At 45.8% G+C, this 16,186-nt stretch overlaps 1 protein-coding gene across 2 annotated transcripts in view; it reads left to right on the top strand.

Moving 5' to 3' along the window:
- LOC133347626 (poly(A)-specific ribonuclease PARN-like) overlaps positions 1 to 16,009 on the top strand; it is a 28,604-nt gene extending 12,595 nt beyond the window's left edge. For both annotated transcript variants that reach the window (XM_061560063.1, XM_061560064.1), the window contains exons 15-25: positions 1,002 to 1,045; positions 1,826 to 1,868; positions 2,896 to 2,971; positions 4,084 to 4,194; positions 4,799 to 4,868; positions 5,495 to 5,550; positions 6,368 to 6,454; positions 9,612 to 9,686; positions 10,062 to 10,242; positions 12,894 to 13,096; positions 13,869 to 16,009. In XM_061560063.1, coding sequence (XP_061416047.1) covers positions 1,002 to 1,045; positions 1,826 to 1,868; positions 2,896 to 2,971; positions 4,084 to 4,194; positions 4,799 to 4,868; positions 5,495 to 5,550; positions 6,368 to 6,454; positions 9,612 to 9,686; positions 10,062 to 10,242; positions 12,894 to 13,096; positions 13,869 to 13,921 — 999 coding nt within the window. In that variant the 3' untranslated portion in view covers positions 13,922 to 16,009. The remainder of the gene's footprint in view (positions 1 to 1,001; positions 1,046 to 1,825; positions 1,869 to 2,895; positions 2,972 to 4,083; positions 4,195 to 4,798; positions 4,869 to 5,494; positions 5,551 to 6,367; positions 6,455 to 9,611; positions 9,687 to 10,061; positions 10,243 to 12,893; positions 13,097 to 13,868) is intronic.
- Positions 16,010 to 16,186: the final 177 nt, after the last annotated feature.

Here is a 16,186-nt window from a genome sequence, read left to right on the forward strand (position 1 = left end):
GATCTCGGGGATGATGAGTTGAGTTGCATCCCTACATAGATTGTTTTATTGTGCAATCTAGCACTTTGCTTTAGTGCAACCTGGCTGGATGAGAATTGTTATTGAGATGATATTTAACAATATCTTAAAACACATAAGTTATAAATAATAATATGCACTTATCTTTTGGGTCTTGCATGTTTTTGAGGCCTCAGGTCTTCACAGTGGGTTCAGTAAAAATGCGTTGTATTCATTAGTTTATTGACATAGAATCAAAGTGATTCTTACAGTCGTAATATGTGCATTGGATCATACATGGGTGAGTTTCATAATTTCTGACCCACATTTCATATACTTAAAGTATAATCATGAAATGGATTCTTGGGCATGATATTTCACCCAAATAGGGGCTGTAATTCAGGTGTAAATGATTTGGCCACCTTCCTGGATGGTGGAAAAATGGTCGTAAAATACCACAGTGTCGGATGTTTTCGGACGACTTGACATTTTCATCTTTGCTGGGATGGTGATGGTGCAGTCAGTTTAGGGTGTCTAAAACCGTCTACTTAGTCCATATATAAGACATTTTTTACTAAAACAATAGGTAATTACTTTTAATATGATACCCTACATTTTTATCAATATGACTTCTAATTTGGCCTGTGAGATTGCCTAATTTATGGAGCGTGTAGGAAATAAATTAATGTTTCTTACCACCATAGATTCCACATGTACAGCAGTTGTAAAAATACAATTTACTCATAAATCAAATCGTGATCATGAATCGTGACATTTAATTGAATTGTGCATGGGGTGAACCGTTACATATCAAAGCATAAAGTTACAACAAAACAAACTAAATGCAAATGGTTAAAATTAAGGCAATGAATTGTGACTTGTAATAGAAGCAGCACACGTTCTAAGCCGGTCTAATCGGCGGCCTGGTTTAACATGTGTTGGGCTCCTGTGGGGAGTCATTTTTGGCTGCCCGCTGAGGAATTGCATTTTTTCTCCTTGTGCAGAGTTTGGACGAGTTTAAGGAGCTGACAAACTGTGTGTTTCCCAGGTACGCAAAGGGACGATACACTACAAAGCCATTCACAAATTGTAGGCAATGGTCTCAATATTGATTTTAAGCTTTCGTGACTGCAGGAATCCATACTCTTTGGTTCTTTCGGTAAAGTCACATAGCTAGAAATAAAATAAAATGAAAACAAATCACGACGTTTCGATTGCAACACAAGCAATCATCATCATCATCAGGTGGTTTTCCCATTATTAGAAACATTTTCAAATGTTGACTGAGATTGCCTAATTTGTGGATTAGCAAACAGGCCAGCACTGTGGCCAATGGCAAAACATTTTCTGTTACAAGTGTAGGGGAACCGATAAAGATACCTTTGTTTAACACCGTGTGAGCTGAATTCCATCACAAGCACAGCACATTATTAATGTGGTGAATATGCATTTCCTTTCACTTGCAATCCATGCAGCAAATCATGTGTTTAGAAATACATTTTGAGGGGTATATGTTGTGTTTGATTGCATATTATGAACCCTGCAGCCACCAGTGGTAAAACCAAAAATCGATTCTTGAATCTAAATGTGATATTTCACCTTATGGTTTTTGTATTATGTGCCAGGAACATGGCTCCACATTTTCTACAAGTGAAACTTAGGTAGACATGCCTTATTCCATGGAGAGTAACATTTTAGGAAGTATATGGTTTTTATTTCTTCCCTGCCTGCTCGCCACGATAATTCATTCTTGCCCCAAGACAATAACTGGCGCACCTGCAATGGGTTATCGTTGAATGCTTTTTATGCGTTTTTTTATCCTTCACAGGCTATTGGACACAAAGCTCATGAGCAGCACACATCCTTTCAAGGTAATTTATTCGGCTTGCCTCCCATCATGGGGGTGGAGCAGTGATGCAGGGGTTAGCCCACGGCATCGCACTGTAAACCCAAGTGACCCGTGTTTGATTCCCGGCTAAAGGTAACATCAGTGGCAAGTGATATCTGAACAAATCCTGGCAACCCCTTTGCCCCCTGCCTGCTCGTTCGCCAGTCTGATGATGAATGTGATGAAGTATGATTAAACAACCAACATGACCAATACGGTGTGGGCAACCCTTCATCCACCTGCGATTTATTAAAGTCAATTAAGTGTCTCCCCCTGCTTGGTCGAGCAACTTGGAAATATCATCTGCATTGGCCACCCTGCTTTTGAGTTGAAGAAGATTTCTATTCTGCTCCAGCTGGCACTTATTTTAAAGTGTCTGGTAGCCAAGTATATTGAACCAATGGCATCATGTGTGCAGTTTAGGCAAACCAGAACAGGAAGTGCCTCGGTGCAGCTGCTTCTTTTTTTGGAGCTTTCACACTGATCTCTCCTTAGCGGATGCATTGTTGACGTCCCACAAAGTGACAATCCTGGTATTGCCCTTGTGGAGATTTGATGGACATATACGTATATATAATCAGAATATTTATTTTGGAGGAATCTGATGAGCTATAAAGCTCTTTTTCAAAATGTCACTGAAATAGCTTCAACATGTACCTGCTAAAAGGACAGTATAATTTATCTGTATCTCATTAAAAGCTCAAGCTTTTCTGACCCTATTGGCTAATTAGACTTGACCAGTACGTGGGGGGGATCCAGCCTTGCCCTCATCACTGATTGACTCAGCAATTTCCCTTGGCCAAAGACACATGTTTATAATTCTAGATAACCTTTTTAACTTAAGCCGGAACAGGTGGACAATTGGGATATCTACTGGTTGTCTGGTGAAACTCAAAAAGCTTAGTTTGACAAAAGCTAACGCAAAGTTACATTTCCACAGAAGTTGGGTGGTTTTCACTTGTAGGTGTTAATCAGGCTGATGGCATTTGTATTCGTGTGTTAACCGGCAGGAGGTGATACAGTTCACCACGCTGGCTGATCTTCATCGGCGGCTGAGCGAGACTCCCTTCAAGATGCCGGCAGTCGGTACGCATTTCCCCTCGTCCAAGATTCTTTCACGGTTGGCTCGTTGGCCAAATGTGGCCCGTGGAGTCTCTTGGGAGTGGCCAGCCAAGAGATATTCTTCACCGAGACAAGTATGGATTAGTGAGATGAAAGTAATAAACAAGAGAGAGAAGAGAAAGCTGTAGGCAATAGATAAATATTAGTGAGATGAACAATAGATAGAAATGAAAAACCCACAGAAAAGGGGTACAAGCGAGTGCTTGCATACAGCTGTATGACATCAAGATGATATTGACAACATATGTACCCGTGACACTTAACGTTAAGACATCATGTGACATGAAGTCACGTGGCCCTCCAGAAGCCACTCGTTTATTATGTGGCTTGTCAGAAAATGTAGTTGAAGAATCTTCCCCTCGTCATACATATACCACTTCTCCATTGTCTCCATTTCCCGTGCGTCTCTGCCCTCATTCTCACACTTGATTTCCTCCGTTGCCGAGCTTAAACCTCGTTCACTCTGTCAATTTCACAAATGAGGCAACTTCACAGTCGCAACCAAAAAAATCTGAATAATACACATCGGGTGTATTTTAGGACAGTTTCTCCATTAAGTAATTATCTATCTATTTTTGAAACAAATGGTTTGTGACATGGATACCAATCTAATGCACTATCACCATCTTGGTGTGAATGAAAAAGGCAATTAATCGAAGTACGTCCGACACCATGGTATTTTATGACAGTTTCTCCATTATTGAGAAAGGTTTGACAACTTATTTCTCTCAAAATTTACGTTCGTAACTGGTTATCATACGTACTAAACCCAAGTTTAAAGCCACTGTGATTACACTAAATGATTACCCGCATCTCTTAAATTGTCCGAAAGGTGCGTTTGAGGTCGCCCCCCCCCCCCCACCATGCGTTTCTCTATGTTGCTTCTCTCTCCTGTCCCATGTTTCCCGACTCTCACCACCCCTTCTCTAATATCGTTTTCCATTTTGTAAAGTGTCTTGAGGTTGAGCTGTATTAAGATGCCGTTTAATTTAAAATTGTTGTTGTGGTTGTGGGTCCCCATGTTTCACTGGACGTTCCTGTTCCCCGCTGCCCCTCCCCCCCTCATGTGTGTCCAGAGAGTGCAGAGGGATTCCCTGCGTACAGCACGGCCGTGGAGCAGTTGCACGAGGCCGGGTACGACGCCTACATCACGGGGCTGTGCTTTGCTTCAATGGCCAACTACCTGGGTATTTGCACGTACACACACACACACGCATTTACATACAGTGTCACATGCGCACACAAGCGTACATGGGGTCACATACACATATATACAGGGTACACACACGCACAAACGGTCTACTCACACATGCAAACAGCTGCCATTTTTACCGCTGACTTGAACGAACATTCCAGATATGCTAAGCCTGTGGTAGCGTAGGTGCACTTTAACGTTATGCACAGTGTTGAAGGTTTACATGTACAAGCGTGTCCCCACTGTGTTATGAATACACGTGGTCATATATACAGAACACACAGGCAACTTGTATGCACTTGCAGGGACACTCACACATGCACCAACACTTACGGAGACTTTTTTTTTTACAGTCTCCCTGTTCCAAATTGTTAATTTAGTTTTAAATAGTTGGCCAATCTCACAGCATGCTTTATTCTATTACCAGTAAACAGAGATATGGCGTCATCACTAGTTACATCTGTGTAGGGTTAAATAAAAAAAATAAGAGACTTTGTTTGCAACTATGTTTAGGTGTTTACTCATAACGTAGGTACCCAGACCACTCGGATGCCCACTTGTGTGGTTGTTGTTTGTGTGTCTGTTTGCGTGTGCAGGCTCATTCATGGATCCTCCAAAGAGCCACATTCCTGCACGTTCCCATCTCATCGAGCCATTTGTCAACAAGTGAGGGAGACCCCCACCCCCGCGTATGAATGAATGTGCATGTATGAATGTGTTGTTATAATTTGGAGACTTTGAAAGTGTGTAAGGTTGTACTATACACTTGCCGTATGACTGACATGGGGCAGAAATATGGACAATGACAAAGAAAATGCAACGCAAGCTGAAAAGTGCATAAAGAGGTGTGGAGAGGTGCATGCTTGGAATTACACCGAAAAACACAGCACCACATTTATACGTGAATATATGCAATTTGGAGGCATCATATTGACTTGGGAAAATTTGACTTGTGCAGGACATGCCACTGGAAGGAATGTCCAGTGGTTGACTAAGGATGGTTTGGCAGCCAGAGGAGGGAATGTACCCGAGAGGACATCTCCCGTGGAGTAGGAGCAATGTGCTATAGGGATTGCTCCATCACGTAAGAAGATGAGAGATGGTGACAACTTGGGAGGGCCTTCATCCAGAAGTTAATTGATCATGGCTGATTATTAAGGTTGTATGTGTCAATGTGCGCCAATGAAATAGCATTCAACATCGCAAATGATTTGTTGTGTGCAACCGTAATGGGCACTCGCCACTAACGCTGCTCATCTGCTTTAACCTCTCGCGATTGCCGATGGCTGCAGGTTGTTTCTGATGCGCATCATCGACATCCCGTACCTCAACTTGACCGGGCCTGACTGTGAGTTGGCACACCCCAGCCTTGGCCCCCTTTATTCAGACGTGTAGATTAGTTGGCTCAGTCTGGCTAAATAAAACAGGGTTGGGTCAAATAACTCAAACTTAAAATAATTCCTCATTTGTCCAGAAAACCTTTACTTATATCTCGGTACTCTTTTTATATTGCAGCCTATGACCAGATCACCTGGAATGTGCCCGATCTCATCATATATTGGAAGATGAGCAGAGTTGAGCTTGGATGGTGATCGTGTGGGCAACCACCTTGCATGACAGGTGTTATAGGCTTGCAAGGCTTACGTGGTCGGTAGCGGAGGGCAGTGTGGAAAAATCCCTTGCACCATACATCTTTGCTGCCCGCCTTGACCAACCTTCACTGACAGCCGAGCTGGGGTATGGGCACATAACCCCCACGACCCGCACGGTGTGAGTAGGCCCTCATCTAGCAGTAGATTTACAAAAGGGCTGTCGATGTCCTGAAGTCCAGAAAGGACTAATTTTGACCAGAAGGAACCAGGGACCTTTGGTATTGATGATGGGCTATTTGCTACCTGTAGCTTTTGACCAAGATCAAGAAAAACGACTGATAATGTTGCCCATGTTGATATCAATGAGTGGTGACGCCGCCTGGCAGATGAGGTGTTGCGGTATTGCACCTTATGTAAAAAGTAACCAGATGGTGGGGGGAAAAATCCTAAGGGAGACTTCGGGTCACGAATGCTCTGACTTTTTGGAAACCTGTAAAACTGCGGGGTTGCGTGTAAAATTCAGCGTAACATGAACAACCGATTATGATCAACACTGTTTGACACCCCCCACAGTGAAACCGAACCGGGACCACGTTCTCCACGTCACCTTCCCCAAGGAGTGGAGGACAAGCGACCTCCACCAGCTCTTCAGCGCCTTCGGTAACTCACGCAGGCCCCTGCCTTCTTGTCCTTACGACCCTTGCCCTGATGACCTGTGAACCTTGCCCAGCTGCCTGAACCCCCTCTCACTTTCCTGAGCCCTATCCTGTGTTCCATAAACTATAACCCAAGGCAATCTTACTCTGTGTGTGTGTGCACATTGACCCCAGCTTCCTGTCAACTTTGGACTTTACTGCTGGACCCCTCCATCTTGAGCTTTTACACTCTTAGACACGAATGCTGCCCTTTGACTTCTAAACCCTACACCCTGATCGTTTAACGTTGTACCTTGTACGAAAAGCCGAGTTTTATTTTACGAATGTGAGAGCTGTCATGCCTAAAATATTTTGTAATATTTTATTCATGTACACAGTTTATTTCCACAGTGCTGTTGCTACAACTAGTAAAATGTATTAAAAGTAAAGCTTAATTTATATTAATCCAAGTAAGCTTCACTGAATGCATCCATCAATTAAAATTGTCATTACCCTCACGGTACATGCATGGAATTGTGCGTGTTAGAATTGATTATTTCCAACTACAATATATATGCAAATTTTTCATTTTGCCTAATGGCATGTAAAAAATTTGCAAGCATTATACCAAAACAATGAGAAACAATAGAGACTAGATGATTAAAATGAGACAATTGATTATTGAATCATATCGTGGCCTGAATATTTCAAATAATCTAATTACTGGAGGCTGAATGATTTAAATGCCTATTCTTTTAATGAAACTTGAGTATTCTCATGGGTTTGAGCATACTGTGTGTATGTGTATTAGTTTGTGTATGGATTTGGTGTATGGATTTGGTCCGGCAAACAACCCCCTACCTCCTCGTGGTGCCGGACGGCAACGCTGTGGGTGGGCAGTGCCTTGGGGGAGGGCCAATTTAGATTGACCATTCCCCTCATGGTGTTTGTAACAACCACAGCGGCTAAATGGGGGCTCTGGATGGGTGCGAGGGGCTGGTAACCCCTCCACCTTGAATTAATTACCATAAAACCACGTATAAAATATCTCATTAATAAGCTTGTGCCGGAGACGCTGGGGGGACAGGCGTCTATAACGTCTCCTGGCCAAACCCCATTTGGCGGAGCCAGGAGATTGAATCTTTACCCTCGGGGCTCCTCCAGAAACAACAAAAACCACGGAGGGTGGCCACGTGGAATGTTCGAACGCTCACTGCGGAGGAGAGGCTGCCACTCCTCTGTCGGGAGCTGGACCAGTACCGCCTGGATCTCTGTGGTATTCAGGAGGTCCGGTGGACCGGCTCTGGCTCCTGCCACCATGAGGGGTGGACAGGCCTCTACTCGGGGCAGGAGACTACCAAACAACAGGGAGTGGCTCTTCTTCTGAACACAATAATGAAGGGGGTGTGGGAACATGGCGATGAGGTGTGGGAAGCGGTAAGCCCCCAACTACTTTGGGCTCGCCTTCCCATCAACCGGAGGCGAGGAGTGGTGGTCGTGGTTACTTATGCCCCCACTGAAGACGAACATTCGTGGATTGATGCAGGCAAAGCCGATGAGTCAGATGGCTTCTATGACCTCCTATCACAGGTGCTAGCTAAAGTGGCCCCTCGGGATAGTCATCCTGTTGGGTGACTTAAATGCCTGAGTTGGTCATGATGCTGGCACCTGGTCTGGAGTGATTGGAAGGCATGGGCCAGATCAGCTCAATAACAATGGTAGGAGGCTGCTAGATTTTTGTGCAGCCCATGGGCTTGCAATTATCAACACGCTGTTCTGGCAGAGGCGCATCCACACAACATCATGGATGCATTCCGGGTCCAAGCAAGAACATCTGCTGGACTACGTAGTGACGGAACAGCAGATGCGGGCTCATGTCCTTGACACCAGGACCTACCTTGGAGCTGATCTGCCCACGGACCATCGACTTGTCTTCTGTAGGATGCGCCTGCCATTCTTCCACTCCGGTGGTGGGTGTACACCCAAGACCACATTCAAACCAAAGGTGGCCTGGTCTCAGCCAGCTGATGAAAGTTGCAAGCGAGAATTTAATCATTGCTTGCGGCTGGGGTTGGCATCCTCCCCCACTCCTCCAGATGTCGAGGGGAAATGGGCGAGGTTTAGGACTGTGGCTCATGCAGCTGCAATGGCTGCTTTGGGTACACGGTCCAGACCTCCCCAGAGACCCTGGGTGACAAGAGGAGGTGTTCAATTTGGCTGAGAAAAAGCGACAGGCCCACTCTCATCGTCGACAGCATCCTACGTCAGAGAATGAGGAGGCTTACCGCAGCCTTTGCTCGGAGGTTCGGAGAGCCGTGAGGCGCTGCAAGGATGGGTGGTGGTCATGGGTTGCTGAGGAGATGGAGTCTGCCTCAATGGCCTGCAATCACAAATCACTATTTAACACCAAAAAGTAACCTGCAGCGCCACACCTATTATCATTCGGGGAAAGAACGGTGATCCAATCTCTCTGGGGGAGGGGAAATCCATCGGCATGGAAAACATCGTGGGACAAAGTAGGGATGACCCTGCTGAGGCTGCGGTGTCTCAAATATTGGAAGAAGAATTCACCCCCTGCGAGTGGCTGGCTGAGGTGCCATCTGTTGAGGAAGTACTGAAGGCGATCTAGAGTCTGAGACCAGGAAAGGCACCAGGCAGAGATGATCTCCCAAGCCTCTGGGAAATCTTGAAGACAGGGAGTTAAATGTTTTAATTAATCTTGGATTGTATTTGGAACCGGTTTAGGGTTTGCAGTCTGGTAATGGCATTTTGGGTCATCTGGAGTTTGGAAGTGAAGGATTTTTGGAGGCCATACAGGAGAGAATTGTCATCGCCGGGTTTCGATATAATTAAGGCATGGATGAGGGTCTCGACAGCAGCTCAGAAAAATAAATGTAGGATGCGGGAGACGTTGCGCATATGGAGGTATGAGGTCTCGCACGGTTGGCATGTGGGAAGTGAACGATAAATTCAGGTTCAATGACAACTCCAGGGTTTGCACGTTGATTCCTGTCTGATCCACCAACCCCATCATGCGTCATCGTCACGGCTCCTGGCAAATAAATGTTCGGTCTCATCTTCAACCTGATTTAATGATGACGATGAGAGGAGTGAGTCATAACGGTGCCCCTATTTCCCTCTCTCCCTCCATCCTTGTCCTTGCTGACCATTACCACCTGCAGGTAACATCCAGGTGTCGTGGATCGACGACACGTCCGCATTCGTGGCTCTGAGCAAGACTGAGCAGGTGCAGATCGGTGAGTTCACCTGCCTAGAAACATGCGTAGACTCGCACACCTGCACTTGCGCACGTATGCATGTACGCATGTGCTTTAACGCTTCCAGTGTGATGCTGTCATGTGAGGTGTGCAGTGTGATGTGTAGTGTGTGCTGTCTTCTGACGGGTTCTGTGATGTGTACTAAATGTATATTTGTCATGTTGTGTGTTGTTTGTGCTGTCGTGTTCTCAATGTGTTGTCATCCCCGTACTGCTGTTGTCCATATTGCTGTGTACCTTTTCGTGTTGTCTACTGTGCCGTGTTGCGCACTGTGTGCCATATTCTGTGACGTGTACTGTGTGTGCCGTCGGCTATAATGCACGTGCTGCCTGTCTACTGCGTGCTTTGCCCCAGCCAAGAACACGAGCAGTGAGGCCGAGTCGTACCGCATCCAGACGTACTCCGAATACCTGCAACAGGGCCAGGACGGCCTCTTGGAGTCGGCGGGAGGCTTTGGGCCCCGCACGCCAAAGCGGAGGATGGGGTTGTCTGGTACCAGCGAAGAGGAGGCAGTTTGCAAGCGAGCCAAGCCCACGTGAGTCTCCGCAACCGCCCGTGTGGAGCAGGCTGCCCGGCACAGTACCCTACTTTGTCATTTTATTTGCACCAGTTGCAGGTGGAAGGGATGTTACCAAGGCAGGTCGGCAACCAAGGTGGCGAAGTCTTGAAAGCCAGATGGTGGGATCATTTAAGGGTGGACCTTGAAGGATGCATCAACTGGGTAGCAAGATCTACGGCGAAGGTGGCCAACCTTTTTGTTTGGCGAAGGCCGAATAGGACTTTCAAATATTTTTCACGGGCAACCACGCATTGACACAGACGCAACTAAGTCACTTTTGTCACTGCAAAAAGTCCTTTGCAGTGATAGCAGTGATTGTGTGTGCTACAATTAGAAACAGTGTTGACGTAGATATTTCTCTCTTACACTGGGTTAGTGCAGCTATTAGTCTTGCAGCGAGATAATTTGCGGGCCGTTTCAATGTGGCCACGGGTCCTATAAAATGAAGTGGGGAGCCTGATAAAGGGACACTGTAAGTGTCGACCTTTGAAAGACATAGAGGTTATATAGCAATTTTGGGAAACTAAGAGCAGATCTTAAAGGTCTACTGTGCCAATACTTGATTGATCTTTGGGAAGGCAGGAAGCAGTGGCGACGGAACAATGGCATTGCACTCTCTGTTAGTGTAGAGGTGATACGCGCTGGGATGAGGGATCGTATGCCAGCGAGTAATGATTGGCTGTGTATGTGGTGACGCGCGCTGACGGTGGAGGATCAGGGGTCAGCGCGGGGTCGTGGGTTACGGGGTAATGATTGGCTGTGGGCCGGTGACGCGCTGAGAGGGAGTGACCTGGTGGCAGCGCGGTGTGATTGGCGGAGTAGCGTTAACACGCGCTGGGGAAAACGGATCGTAGAGAGAGTGCGTCGTGATTGGTTCACTAAGGAGCAATGCTCACGTCGACGTACGCATCAGCTCCGTCTCTCGTGAGCAGGGGCTATAAAAGGGGATGCACACAGGCGTGAGGGCAGTGTGTAACCAGCGAAGAATGAAGACGGGGATGAAGACCTAGGGCCCTGCGGTACCTAGTCCCGCTGTCCTAACGGGACCGGGACTCTGTGTAACCCAGAGGCGAGTGTAGTGTGTGTAGCCATAGGCATAAGGTCTACACGAGCCGAATGCATTGTGTGTAGCCAGGGACATAGGGTCTACACGAGTCGAGTGTATTGTGTAGCCAGAGGCATAGGGTCTACACGAGTGAAGGGTATCGTGTGTAGCCAGAGGCCTAGAGTTTACACGAGATTAGTGGAGTGTGAAGTCGGAAGAAAGGAGACCACACGTTGTATTTTGACACGTAAAGATTTAATAAAAAGTGTGTTCCCGTCAAGAAGTTCCTGCCGTCAATTCCCATACTTCATTAGTACTGAATCACGCACAAGCATGTGTTGGTGCAAGTCAACATAAACTTGGCCCTGCCTTGAGGAACGTGAAATTTCCCCCGCTTAGTCATGACCTGGCGACCACATAGACCTGCATCTTGTGACGTTTGTTATGGACGGTGCCCATCTATTAAATTACTGCGTGTCATGTACTGCGTGGTAGGCAGCATGGGGCAGTGCTGAAAAATCCATTATTGTGTTGTACATAAATGCTCCCACTTCTATATGCCCCACGTTGTATGTATGTTGAACTTCTTTAGCACCATACATAGCCAACCGTGCATGATCAGCATGGTGAAGTATGCTCGAATTGCCCACATATCCAGGAATGGATTGACGAAGGGTTGTACATTTATACGATTTCATGTTCAACTACTTAAAATTGTTAATTTTACCAGGTAAGGCCCACTGAGCTTATATAGCTCTTTTTCAGAAGTGACCTGCCTACAAATAATAGCTCAGAAAAGCGGCTTATGACGTGGAAATGTAATGCAGATAAATACTCTAAATGCAAGTTTCTAAATGTCGAGAGAAAAACCGGAGGACCCGGGGAGAAATCCACGCGACCACGGGAAGAATATGCAAACTCTAAAAATACAGGCGTCAGGGTCTGATTAGAACCCACAACCTCCTCCATACCAAGCGAGGCAGTTAACATTTTGCCACCATAGTACCCTGAACTATGAAGTTAATAGTGATGAGCACCGGTTGGGTTAAATCTGTAGTACATTTGGCATGGTAATTCCAACATACAAGAGCATTTAACTTGCTTGAGAATGCAGCAGTAATGTTTGTTACCTTTATTTAAAGAACAGTCTGGGCCCTGACATAGTAATTTAAATATTCCACCTGAAGCCCAATACGGTCCTCACAAAAAAGCATGGAGAGGTGCATACTTTAGACTTGCACTTAGAAACAAAAAGAGGAACACATGGATGGGATAAAATACACATGTTCGCGACCTCACATTGATTGAATAAAATTAAGCAGGCTTGAGCAGAACCCATCATTTGAATAGATGGCCAGCGGTGGAGACTAACGATGGAGTGGCAACCAAAGGAGGGAACAACACCCGAGAGGACACGTGTACCGCGGAGGATCAATTTGTTCGCATGCAGGTGATTGTACCCAGGTCCTGCAGACATTGCCGCACTGCGCAAGACCGTGGACTTCTGGAGTCATCCATTCAACAGTGGATTGATCGTGGTAGATGATGGTTGCATTTATTTACCACCTCGTTACCCCGCCAGGTTTGGAGAGGACGCGGTGAATGACGGCTTGGTGTGGGGCCTCCCCGTGGATGCCGAGGTAGATGGGCCGGGAGCCAGCAAGGCCTCGCTCGACGGCACAGTGGCCGGCAGGTCCAGCCCCTTTGCTGCCGACGGCCACACGGCCACCCCCGATGGAGTCCTTGACCGCAGGCGGAAAAGGAGCAAAGGGCAGCCCAAGACAGGTGAGATAATGGTTGGAGAGACGGGAGGTCGTTCATCATTGAGGTGAAAGTTCAGTCACGAGTAGAAGGCCCAACGAGAGGAGGTCAGTTCCCTGGTGAAGACTTGGAGTTTAGGGGGACAACACGAGTCGGGAAGTTGATGCAAGGTGTGGAGAGAAGAGGGTAAGGGTCTCATGGAGCAGAGATGAAAGACATGAAGATGAGGCAAGGAGTGGAGGGATGAGGTAATGGTCAGGAAAGTGAGGGGGAACCGGGATGATGAGAGAAAGGACGAGGAGATGAGAGAATGAGCGGTGTGGAGAGACGAGTGGGGGTGATAGAGGAGGCAAGAGTCGGCAAGATATGTGAGGATTGGTGAGCCGGTAGGACAGGATGAAAATAAGCAACCGTAAGAGACAGGAAGTACAACAAGATTATGAAGAGGTGAGAGAGAGAGCTTTGGGGGCAGGGAGAATAGAAGATTGTTTGGAATGGAGCATAAATGGCTCAAGACTTGAACTGCAGCAATACAATCCATTCTTGCTTCCATAATAGCTGTGTTTCTCCCGGATTTCACTAATTTATGGTTTATCGGCAAAAGCGTAGCTTGGCTACCTTGCATTATAACCAATTTACAATAGACCATTATCACCCTTGTTTAGGATCCTGAATGCAATGTGTCATTGCTACCCACTGTAGTGATTGTTGACACTGGTTTCACACTCATTTGTGCTTGTGCTGCAGAGCCCTGAACTTTCTGGACACTGTTTTGTTTGTGTGTGTGTGTGTGCAGGGGCTGCTGGTGCTGCCAAGCGCACGGGCATCTTCGATGTGCCCGACTGGTAGATACGTCCCTTTCCATGGCAGCTATTGACTTCCTGACCTCTGACTCGCAGCTCTTGAACTGACTTCTGTCACCTAACTCCTTAATGCTGCCCTTTGACATCCGACCTCCGACCCTCAACTCTTGCACCTGCCCTCCTCACACCTTTGTCCATCACCCTCTCCTCAGAACAAAAAGTCACATGTATTGTGTTGTGTGTAAGGTGCGAGTCAGTAGGTACATATGTGTAGGTGTGTGTTCTCGACCCCCTGTAGGTGCTTCAGAGTATGCATTTGTGTGCATCTGTGTTGGGGTGTGTGTGTGTGTCTGAGGTGCTCGCTAACAGCACTTGCCCCGAGTGTCTTAATGGCTCTTTGAGTTCAGTGCGTATGTGTAGTTGTTACACGTGTGTTTGCACGAGTGGTCATTAAACGTATGTGCATGTATGTCGGTGTAGTTTGCGTGGTGTTAATAATTGTGGTCAGTACAAGTAGGATAACACTTGTGTCGATATGTTGAGCTGTTTGCAAGTATGAGTTGTCAGTGCAAATGTGTTGCATGTTTTGTCAGTGTGTGTTAGTGTAGGTGAGTGAACAGTATGTGCATCCTTGTGTCACTGGTCGATACAAATATGCACTAATGTTTGTCTTTATATTCCGTAACAGTGTGTGTGTGCAATTGATGTCAACACATTCATGTACGTACCATTGTAGGAGTGCGTGTTCACGGTCTGTATAAACAAATGTCTGTATGGTCTGTACAAACGTGTGAGAGCAGTGTTAATACGTACATGTGTGAACATATCAATATGTATGATTGTGCCAAGATGGTCTGTGAAAGTCTGTTGTAAGTAAATGCTTGTCGTTCTCGGGATAGTAGTGTGTTTGCGTGTCCGGTGTGGTCTGTAAACCAGCGCGTTCTGAAGGCCGCACACAGCACTTGCATAACCGGGCATGTCGTTGTCACAAGGCCCTGGTGGCGTTGTTTAAATACGGCAAACTTGGTCTCAAGACTTAAACTCTGCCGAGTTGGCAATTGCTCATTTCAATGTCTCCGTGTCAGGTTCCCTTTTGTTAGGCACTTTAGAACCCGGCTACTGTGAGTTGATTAAATACATGGTGCCAGAGGTGATGGAATTTGATGTGTTGCCAAGTGTGTTTTTAGAACTGGGACGTCATTATCCTTGATGATTTAGTTTTTTGAAAAATATTTGAATCCCACGTTTTTTGGGTTTAAAAATGAACTTTTTTATATTGTGGTATTGTTTGTGGCTATAACTGCCCATTGTGTTTGTAACATGTTTTTATAGTTATTTTATTCATCTCATGGGTAAAACGGGGCGTCATTCACCCACATGGAGGAAGCATGGCAAAGAGGTCACGTTTGATGGTGCAAATTAAAATACTTTTCATTTTTATATACATTTTATAGTTAATTTTATTTTAAAAAAATTAACTAAAAATTGAAAATACAAGGGCAGTATCTATAATATTTTTTTGAAGAACTCGAGGTAAAAGTTTTTTTTACAAGTATGAATGGATTCATTTGACTTCCCATCACAAGTTTTGACCTGGCTATATTTGCCATTGTTTACCTATGACCATGTTGTGAATGGGGCTTTCAAAAAGCGACATCAAACTTGGTCCAATAACCTAGACACAAAAATAATAAAATTAAACTTTCAAAACTCGAATCTTACACTTCAGGTGTTGTGACCACGTTCTACAAACAGGCCCCGTTATCTCCTCGTCGCTGTCCATCGTTAAACGGGTGGGTTGGGGGGAGGGGGAGCGTGCTGTCCTCCGTTGGGGGACGTTAAGCTGGCAGGGCGGGGGACGGTTGGCGGGCACTGAAGCGAGGACACTGCCGTTAATTTGTGTCGATCGGTCAGAACCGGCCGAGGCAACCCCCCCGGAAGTCTCGCACGGAATTTTGTCGCTATCGTCCAGACTCGCGTGGTTTTGTGAATTTTTAACAGGTGGAGTGATTTCACGAGAGATCTATCCCCTACCTCTTGCCCTGATCTTGAGAAAATCGCATTTGTGCCGAAACCTGTACATCTTTAGCTTTGTGTTTGTCTTTTCTATTAATAAAATAAAAAAATTTGTTCACATTTACCTGATTGTGAATGCTTTTTTTTTACTAAATTGCTTTTACCTATAATTCCTGTTGCATGTAAATTGCTTGCTTTTTCCCATTATCCTTCTAGCCCTAGTCGTATTGCAACACCAACAGTAGTCTGGTTTAATATTTAAAATGCTGTGGGTGAATGTGGTGTGCTATGTGGT

The sequence above is a fragment of the Lethenteron reissneri genome, chromosome 26, assembly GCF_015708825.2.
Source record: "Lethenteron reissneri isolate LAM-NWPU_2019-01 chromosome 26, ASM1570882v1, whole genome shotgun sequence".
Lineage (NCBI taxonomy): Eukaryota > Metazoa > Chordata > Hyperoartia > Petromyzontiformes > Petromyzontidae > Lethenteron > Lethenteron reissneri.